General features: G+C 54.1%; 1 protein-coding gene across 1 annotated transcript; it reads left to right on the plus strand.

Moving 5' to 3' along the window:
* The first annotated feature begins 912 nt into the window (after positions 1 to 912).
* On the plus strand, positions 913 to 9,566 carry LOC308485308 (alpha-internexin-like). The gene is made up of 3 exons (XM_081021001.1): positions 913 to 2,071; positions 4,733 to 4,857; positions 5,900 to 9,566. The coding sequence occupies exons 1-3, from the start codon at positions 1,049 to 1,051 to the stop codon at positions 5,964 to 5,966; spliced, it is 1,215 nt and encodes a 404-aa protein (XP_080877127.1). The 5' UTR covers positions 913 to 1,048; the 3' UTR covers positions 5,967 to 9,566.
* The last annotated feature ends 278 nt before the right edge of the window (positions 9,567 to 9,844 follow it).

The raw sequence follows: 9,844 nt of genomic DNA on the forward strand, positions 1-9,844 counted from the left end.
CCGGGGCAGCTCTGGCTTGTAGGAAGCTGTCGCGACCCGCAAGTGAGCGAGAGGGCTGCCGTCGGGCTTCCTAGTGGGGCTTCGCGTGGGCCGCTACGAGAACAGGATGATGGAGCAGATCCAACTATAGGTCTCTTCCTCTTCTTGTTGTTGTTGTGGTTATTGTTGTGGTTAATAATAATAATAATAATAATAATAGAATTTCTATACCGCCTTATACGCAGAGGTCTCAGGGCGGTTACACTTTTATCATGATGGCACAGTCCGCGCACCCAGCGCGCCCAGTCCGGCACATCCAGCGCCTGGTCGAGGGTTGGGCTACATGGCTGCCACTTCTCTCTTCACAGCCCGGCTTCCCAGCGAGGTTTCCTGCAGGCCTCGGCTGCCGGCTTCGCCCCAAGGCGGGCCATTGCATAGTCCAGGTGATGAGGGGGCGGGTCAGTAGAACCGACCAAGGGGCCGAGGCGGCTGAAGTAGGCAGGCAGGCTCCTTCCGCGGCTCGAGAGCGACACCTAAGGGCCTCTCGCATCCCGCCCTGCCTTGACTGCCGCGGTTCCACCGCCCTCTGGTGGCGGCCCTGGAGGAGGTGGTCTTCTTGTCTCCCCCTGCCCGCAGTTCCCTCTCAGGCGCTGAGAGAAGCCGCGTGGATGTCACAGCGGCGCTCGGAGGAGAGGGAACCTCCGCTTTCCTCACGCGCTTGATATTTCCCTGAGGACGGGTGGGTGGCAGAAACAAGTGCCCGCCCGCGGTCGGCAGGTGTCCTATCTGAGATGGGGGATCCTAAAAGATTTCCGGCTCCCTCCCGCTCCCATTTCCAGCGCCTTTGCTCCGAGAACCAGCGAATTCTCCTGCCCCTGCTGCAGCGCGCCCTGATTGGCTGCCCAGGCCGCCTCTGCCCCTATATAAAGGCGGCCCGTTCTGCCGCAGTTCGCAGTTGGCGCAGAGCTGGGCCGGGAGGGCTAGTGGGTAGCGCGGCAGGGACACCGCGAGGCTGCGATCGCCGCGCTTGGAGGGCAGTTCCGCGTCCTCTGTCCCTCCGGGCGCCACGATGGACTCCGAGGGTTTTGGGTGGCGCAAGCCGTGGGAGGATTACCGCGGCGGCGGCGGGGCGGCGCGCTCCGTCCGAGTCAGCTTCTGCTCGCCGGTGCCGCGGCGCTCGGCTCGCCTCTCGGCCTCCGCGCTCGGCCCCTTGACCGACCCCCTGGAGCGCCTGGACCTGGCGCAGGTGAGCAACCTGAACGCGGAGCTGCTGGGGCTGCGCGCCCAGGAGAAGGAGCAGCTGGTGGACCTCAACGACCGCTTCGCCACCTACATCGAGCGGGTGCGGGACCTGGAGCACCGGAACCGGGCGCTGCTGCTGGAGCTGGAGGCGCTGCGGCGGCAGCAGCGGACCCCGGCGCGGCTGCCGCAGCTCTACCAGCAAGAAGCGCGCGCCCTGCGGGCCCTGCTGGACGCCGAGGCCGGCGACAAGGCGCGCCTGGAGGCAGAGCGCGACCGCCTGCGCCTCACCTGCGGCCAACTCCGTGAGCGCTGCGCCCAGGAGGCGCGCCGGCGCCTGGACGCCGAGGAGACGCTGAGCCGCGTGCGCGAAGAGGCCGCCCGGGCCGCGCTGGCCACCTGCGACGCCGACGGGGCGGCCGGCTCCCTGCGAGCCGAGCTGGCCTTCCTGCAAAAGCTCCTGGACGAGGAGCGGGCCGAGCTGGTGGCTCAAGCCGAGCTGGCCGCGGCCACCCGGGTGGCGGTGGAGGGCGCCCCGGGGGCGGCGGCGGCTGCTGCTCGGCCCGACATCTCCGCCGCGCTGCGGGACATCCGCTCCCAGTACGAGAGCCTGGCGGCGAAGAACATGCAGGCGGCGGAGGAGTGGTACCGCTCCAAGTTCGCCTCCGTGGCCGAGCTGGCCAGCCGCAACCAGGAGGCCGTGCGCAGCATCCGCCAGGAGACCGTCGAGTACCGGCGACTGCTGCAGACCCGCTCGGCGGAGATCGAGACCTTGCGCGGCGCCATCGACTCCCTCCACAAGCAGCTGGAGAGCCTGGAGGGCCAGCAGGGAGCCGAGGTGGCCCGCTGCCAGGTATGGCCGGGGGGGTTAGGAGGCTGCCGCTCTCGGTTTCCAAGCCCGCGGGTCTCGATGCGCCTCTCCCGCTGCGGCGGGGGCTCCGGCTGACGCTCTTCCTGCTCTCGGCGCCTGCCCTGGGGTCCTTCCAGGGGAAGAGAAAGCGGCGACTTGACCCCCATCTCCGCCGGAAGGGCTGGGAACCCTGCTCATCTGGCAGGGGGAGTCAAGGGGGGGGGGGGGCTCCATATGTCTGACGCTTGGGATGCTGGGAGATGGAGTCCTAGCAGCATCTAGAGGGCGCCATGTTGGCAACTCTAGAAGGGCTCCCCTTCTGCTGCCTCCTCCGGATCCAGCCTCGCTACCGCCAAAATCGCCGGCCAACACAATTCTGTGGGGCATTTTATAGCTGTCGATGACATGAACGTCCTGGAGGAAAGGTTTGAACAGTCGGTCCAAGATGGCTCCCAGATCCTCCTTCCAGGAGCCCTTGGGGATGCTCTTGTCTTCTAGGCAGCTTCTCTTCTCTGCCCCTCTCCTCCTTGTGTCCCTCTGTCTCCCTTGCTGCACATCAGATTCATGGGTGGGGAGGGGGTTCCTTATGCCAGATTCCTGTTCAGGGTGTGTGGCGCTTCTTAGGCCCTTGCCCAGTTTCTTTTAGCGTTCAGCTTTCTCCAGGTCTCAGAGTTTGGTGAAGATGCGGGGGTCCTTCTCCTGCCTTCACTCGCCTCTTCTTCAGTATAGGTCCTGCTCCTGCCCGTGAGCGACGGGAGGGCGTGGGAATGGCACTGCCTCTGTGGACTGGCTTGTTCAGGGCGGGAAGGCAGAGGTGCCCTGGCAGGATGGCCCCACAACCACTTACAGCTCCTCTATTATTAATAGGCAGATTGATTTAATGATGAAGGCCTGCCAGGTTAAACCTCCCATGTGTAGCAGATTAAGTGGCTATTAGGTTAGGAATTGGCTGGCTTTGAATGCCCCCCCCCCTTTCCTGCAATGCTGCCTGAGCTTCTGTACCTTCATTTAACATTTAAATTGCCAGGCATGAAATGCCCAGCCAAGGTGAGAAATGAGAGGCTAGTTTGGCTGAGATTAAAATCTCCCACAGGACCTGGAGGGAAGAAGAGCGGCTGAGCAGGCAAAGAGGCAGAAATCAGAAGGTCAGGGCAGGTGGTTGTGTGTGGTGGGGGGAGGTCGATGGAGAGAAATGAGGTCAAGGGGAGAAATGAGGCTGGGAGGTCTCACACATATCCTGGGGACAAGGGAATTAGATGACCCTTGGGGTCCACTCCAACTCTACGATTCTGTGCTTATGGGAGTGCAAGAGGCCGGCATCTCCCCTCTCACCCTTCCTTCTTCAGCTACGTTCTTAGGGACTGCAGGGTGGTGGGCTGGTGGTGTTAATGGAGAAATCTGAGGGCTCCTTTGGACAAAAAACAAAGACACCAGCCAGGAATACCAGAGCAAAACAGCAGCCAGTAGGCTTGGTCTTTATTGAAGACTGTTGCAACAGGACTCCCACCTGCCACAAGGTGGAACAAGATGGCAGCCCAAAACAAAAGAGAACCCAAACTTTTATTAGCTGCTAATCCCCATGTTACACCCCCACCAAACTACATCACGGTTACATCATGAAAGGGGAGGTCTGGTGGCAGGAATCTGAGCATCCTGGACCCTGCCCCTTGGTTCCCCTTGCCCTCCACCAAACACCCATCAAGTGAAACAAAAGAGATATTTACATTCCCCTGTTTCCCAGCCAAGTTCATCACACCCTTTTGTCTTCATCTGGGTTTGTTATTTCTGGAATGGCTACCTGTCTGGCACTCAGGTATCAGGATGCCAGGGATTATCCCTCAGGCAGAGGGGCTGCTGAGGAGCTGAGCTCACATTTCTACAGTGGTACCTCGCAAGACGAATGCCTCGCAAGACGCCGAAAGGGTTTTTGGTTTTTTGAGTTGCAAGACGATTTTCCCTACGGGCTTGCTTCGCAAGACTGAAACGTCTTGCAAGTTTGTTTCCTTTTTCTTAAAACCGTTAATACAGTTGCGACTTGACTTCGAGGAGCAACTCATAGCACGTGGTGTGGTAGCCTTTTTTGAGGTTTTTGAAGACTTTGGTGATTTTTGAAGCTTTTCCAAAACTTTTCCGACACCGTGCTTTGCAAGACGAAAAAAACCGCAAGACGAAAAAACTCGCGGAACGAATTAATTTCGTCTTGCGAGGCACCACTGTATATGCATTTCTGAAGCTTTCCCAGTGAGCCAGTACGTAGATACATTTATCAGTGAATTGTTACATTTGGTGTCGTGCAACAAAGGCCCTTTGAATAGATAGGGAGAAACTGTGATGAAGTGTTTTGTGGGGACAAGTCACAAGTCACAAAAGCGATTGTGCTGGTTTTGGTAGTGGGCTGCATGTGCATGATATCTGCTGGAGGGGCAACCCCCCCCCAACCTATACATAAATTCCTGCAACAGTGGTGATCTCTCTGGAGAAGGTGGTCTTGGCAGTCTTGCAGGAATAGGAAAAGGAAACTCCTGCTTCCAGCTGTATTTCAGGGCTGTGTGTGGGAGAGAGGGAGAGATGGGGACTTCTGTTCTTTCAGGGGGTAATGCTCAGGGGGTGGCTCTCCTCAGTTCCAGCCTACAGTCTCCCCTTTTCCCTTGACCCCACCCCCAGGAGAGAGTGGCAGAACTGGAGCAGGAGATCTCGGAAGCCAAGGAAGAAATGGCTCGCTACATGCGTGAATACCAGGAGCTGCTGAACGTCAAGATGGCCCTGGACATAGAGATCGCTGCCTACAGGTAAGGGCTGCAGCAGCCCCAGCCCCACCTGCCCCCATCAGGCACCTCCGAGTGCTCCTTGACTCCCTGGGTGTCCCATGCCTTTGCTCACATGTGTATGAGTGGCAGTAAAATATGCTCTCCGTTATGGTAAACAGGGAAAGTGTCCTGTATTCTACTCAGTATTGATCCAGAGCAGAACTCCAACCTATAGTTAGCAGAGCAAAAACTTAAACATGTTGCAGGATTCCCAAAAAATAGACCAGAGGCAATGAATGTTTCATCCAGCAGACCTTTACTGCTAGTAAATAAGCACAATGGTCACAAATCCATATACATTCAGGATTGGCACTGTCCATAAGAAATCCAGTTGCAGCAAACTTAAACTTACAATAACTTATGAGAAGACTAAACCTTAACACTAAGAATCCTATATACAGAACACCCCCCAGAACAAAAGAGAAACAGAAAGAGCAAGTGAAACCCCAGTTTTCTGGCCTTACTATTATAGTCAGTATGACCTTGACAGAAAAAGATAACAGGACCAGTTTAAGCCAGCTGTGCTCAGCTTCTCTGAAGCAATAACCCAAACATCATGAACCTTCTGCTTGTTTCTTTCACACAGAGTAGCTTCCAGGACCCTTTTGAAGTAATTAGAATAGGAAATATCTCTACATATCAGCTCAATACTTTCTGTACTAAGAAATGCAAACTGACAGAGCAGTCAGATCCTTCCAAGAAGGCTGAATCTGGTTCCCGTCTCCTTCCTTCTGTGTGCCAAAGTTTAAAACAGCCTCAAATAGTGCACTTAATAAGAGACTGGAGTTCATCTGGCCCTGAACCCCAAAATAAGCTCTGGCCTACTCTGTATAATCTAGAATCCTTTGCATTTAAAGCTTGTGTTCTGTGCATAGCTGTGAACGTTTCCCCTTTTAAAAGGGAAATTCCCTTATTCCGGATAGGATTCCTCACAAGAAAAGGGAAAAGTTGACAGTTCTGTGGCTGAGCTCCTTGTCCAAGGCTGAGGTGTAGTAAACCCCTTCACACACCCCTTCTTTTTCAGGAAACTGCTGGAAGGGGAGGAGATGTGGTGGACCTCGTCTTCCTCCTTGCCACCCCTGATGAAGTGACAGATGGTTCTGTCGGGAGCGAAGGAACCTCCTCTGATGACCACCCTCCTTCTCGTCCTCGCCCCTTGAACCTCCCTGCCTCCCCATCAAGTTGCTTGCGCCCTCATTGGCTGGGCTGGTGCCCAGCTGGCCTTGGAACTGGACATCCCCCATGGCTCTAAGGAGGGTGGAGGAGCCGGTTTCCAAGGCCAGCCTCACCCCCTGCTCATACAGCTCTCATCCTGAGATGCCACTCTGTGTGTGTGTGTGTGTGTGTGTGTGTGTGTGTGACCCTCCTGGCTCCAGAGGCAGCGTCTTCCCCTGCAGTGAGGCTGCCTCCCCCCCACTTTTAAACCCCTCACCGCCCTCACCTTTGGAGGAAAATAAGCAGGAAACAAGCAGCCTTGCACCTGAAATTGGGTGCACAGCGGAGGGGTCTTATGTTTTGTACTACTTAATTAATGTGTTTTCAGCAAGGTCTGGGCTAATTGGGACGCATAGTGGGGGCGGGCGGCTGTGTCAGGGTCGGGGCTGCCTCCTTGCATTAGCTGGGCGAAGGGGTCTCTGTAAGGGGAAGGGGCTGCACTGCTGCTCCCCCCCCCCAGTGCCTGTGGGGGGAGTCAGTGTGGACGCCCGCAGAGGGGAAGCTGATGCTGCCCCATGGGGACTGTGGAACAGGGCCAGTCGGGGCTGCCCAGAATTGGGACTGGGGGGGCCTAGCAGGACTTCCAGGGAAAGAAGGGCATTTAATTATTCAGAATATGTCATATGTGTGGGTTCAGAGTTGAGGGTGGAGTACTGGTCCCCCCGCCATTAGCCAAGGGCTTAATCCAGCCCAGCTCTTTGGTCCAAAAGGCTCTCAGAACTGGTCACAAATCTGTAAACAAACAAAAAACCAATACAGTCTCTCTCTATGCCCTCAGGTTTATAATCTAAGAGACACGACAAAAAAGGAAAAAGGGAAGAGGACAGAAACACACAGTTTTCATTTTGCAGAATGTGTGAAATGTGTTGGTGAAAGTGGCTCACCTGCTAAAGGGGTTTTGAGACTGAGCATGGAAGAGAAACACGGCACAGATTGTTCTTAAGAGGGACCCTCCCCCCCTTTTAAAAGTGTTTTTAATGGTGCATATTCAGCAGAAACATGCCCTTCCTCAGACTGAGGATTGCTCCTGGGAGCCAAAGGTTTGAGAAAAGGGAGTTTTCAACACTTGCTGTTCTTTCTAAGTTGGAAGCAGCTGCTCCTACCCCTGAATACATGCATGGGGCAGATATAGGGTCGTATAATAATAATAATAATAATAATAATAATAATAATAATATCCTGGGATTTCCCATCCCCTCTCCTCTCCCGAACTTGGAATAAACAGCCCCACCTCTGCCCAGTTCTCCTTCAAGATCAATGGGGGTGGGATGACCCCATTGCCCCCGCCCTTGCTCAAGCACTGTGCCCTGGGAGACCAGAGCCTCAAATATACACACGCACCCTGGCCCCCTCCGGATTCTGGGGGGTGAAACTGCACGCAATGACCCCCCACAGCCCCCTCCCAGGCAATGCAGCCGGGGCTGAGGGAGAGAGGCTGCCTGCTCCCCAGACCGCCCTGTTTGGGGCTGTGTCCTTAGAAGCACCCCAATAGCGGGGTGCTCTGGGAAGGCTGCAGCCCCCACCCTTGGGAAGAGAAGCTGCCCTCTATTCCCACAACCCCCCCACCTGCCAGCAGACCAGTGAGGCTGCAGCCTCCTAACGCCGGGGGGGGGGGTGAGGATGTTGCTGTTTGGGGAACCTGCAAGGTCTCTTAGCCCCTTCCTCTGCTGACCCCGGCCGGGTGAGGAGAGCTCCCCTTTATTTTCTCCTCCCCCCCCCCCAGGCTGACCTTCCACAGGGAAGCCCAGGTCCCTGCACAGGCAGCTCACAAACCTGGATGCAGCGTTCTCACCCCTTTCCTCAATAAGGTGTGCTGGGGGCAGGATTTGCAGTGGTCCTAAAGACCCCTGCCTCTTCCATTCCCATCCCTGAGGCGTTCCCAAAGTAAAGGAAGGATTGGACTCTGATAATAAGAATACACACAGAGGCTTGAACCAGCAAGACTCTGGGAGGAGTGCCTATAATAATAATTCCTGTCCACCCTCCGGCCCAGGTCGTTTTATTCACAAAAGAACTTTTTGCACAGTGTTCGTAAGAACCAATTGGATTTCCTCTGAGCATTTCAAAAAACCCCACGTGGGGACAAAGTTAAAGTTAAAACTACAAAAAGCTAATTTCCTACTTGAGCATGCATATGCAATTCAGGAAGCAAAGAGGAATGCTTTTAGGAAGGTCATAAACAGGAGTAAACAGGAGAGGGCGGAAGGATGGCAAGGAAAGAGTATTCACCATCCCCTTGTGAACTCTCTTCCTGGCCCCTAAGATCTGTCTAAAGATTAAACTACATCAAGGTAACCTACTGTCTTTATGTACTGAGGATGCCTGAGGAAGCAACTGGCAGCTGGGCTGTGTACGTGTCAAGCAAGAGAAATAGGACAGGGATGCAGAGGCGTGGATTGATCAGAAATCATATCAAAATGGCTCAAACCCAGTCAACGCAAGGCTTTCATTGCTGACACAAATGGCTTGCTCCATATTTTTCATAATTCCTCATAGCAATCCCACCTGATCACTACACATCCCCTGCTGTCAAGGACCACCCTCCCACTCCTTAGGGGCTGCTTCTGGCTCAAGACCCTCTTTTCCTGGGGTCTCCCTTCTCCAAAGCACTTTCTGCACACTCTTTCCAACTCCCCCACTTTTGGCTTTTGTTGCCCCACTTGTGGGCTCCTTCATCTGGTCAGCCACTGTGAGAACAGGGTGCTGGGCTGTAGGGATGGGCTTCCTTAGAAAAATGGGCTGGCCTCTAATAATTGGAGATCCAAGCAAAGGATCTGGATTACGGGAAAGGGGGTGGTTTATCGTTGTTGTTATCAATATCAATATTAATTAAGTTACAGGTAGGTAGCTGTATTGGTCTGCCGTAGTCAAAACAAAATAAAAAAAAAATCCTTCCAGTAGCACCTTAGAGACCAACTAAGTTTGTCATTGGTATGAGCTTTTGTGATACCAGAAGGGATATTTAAAAATTTTGTTATATAATTTTTCTGTTGGTCCAGGAAGGGAGAGAGCAAGGAAAGGGGAAGGCCGCTTGGCAACACAGCACAGCTCCCCTATATATTTATATATATATATATATTCCTTTTCCCCCTTTTCCCTCCTCCAATTTTAAAGGTGTGGCTTATATTCAGGCCAATACGGTAATATAAAAACACATAATAAAAACAAAAACAAGAAACCCAATAATCCTTCAACACATTTTAAAAGGGCATAATTAGTGGGGGAGGGAATTTGTCAGAGGTGGGCTGTGGGAGGCAGGTGGGGCCCTTTTTGCACAAGGGAGGGGGAGGTGAAGCTAAATACAAAGGGCAGGGAATGAAGACCCCCCCCACACACAATGCGCGTGCACACACACACACACACACACACACACACACACACACAGGGAGAATCAGGCCTGCAGTCCCCTTCGCTTCACCAGCTGCTCCCATTTTATTTCTGTGACAGAATCGGATCAATAAATATTTGTGAAATTATGTGTGCCTGAGGCTCTTGGACCCGAGGTTTGAGGGGGAGGTGGAAGAGTGGAGGGGTCATTGGCTCATCTAACCCAGTGTCGCCTACACTGGTGGGCAGCAGCTGTCCAGGGTTTCATAGAATCCCTGGAAATCCCCCCAGTCATCTAGTCCACTGCAGTTCCCTGGAAACTGTACAAGTCTATGATTCTATTTCACTGGAGGTTTTAAAGCAGAGTTTGGAGGACCATCTGTCAGGGATTCTATAGCTGTGATTCCTGGATTTCAGGGGGTTGGAC

Source organism: Podarcis pityusensis (assembly GCF_964106645.2).
Source record: "Podarcis pityusensis genome assembly, chromosome: 9".
Taxonomy (NCBI): Eukaryota; Metazoa; Chordata; class Lepidosauria; order Squamata; family Lacertidae; genus Podarcis; species Podarcis pityusensis.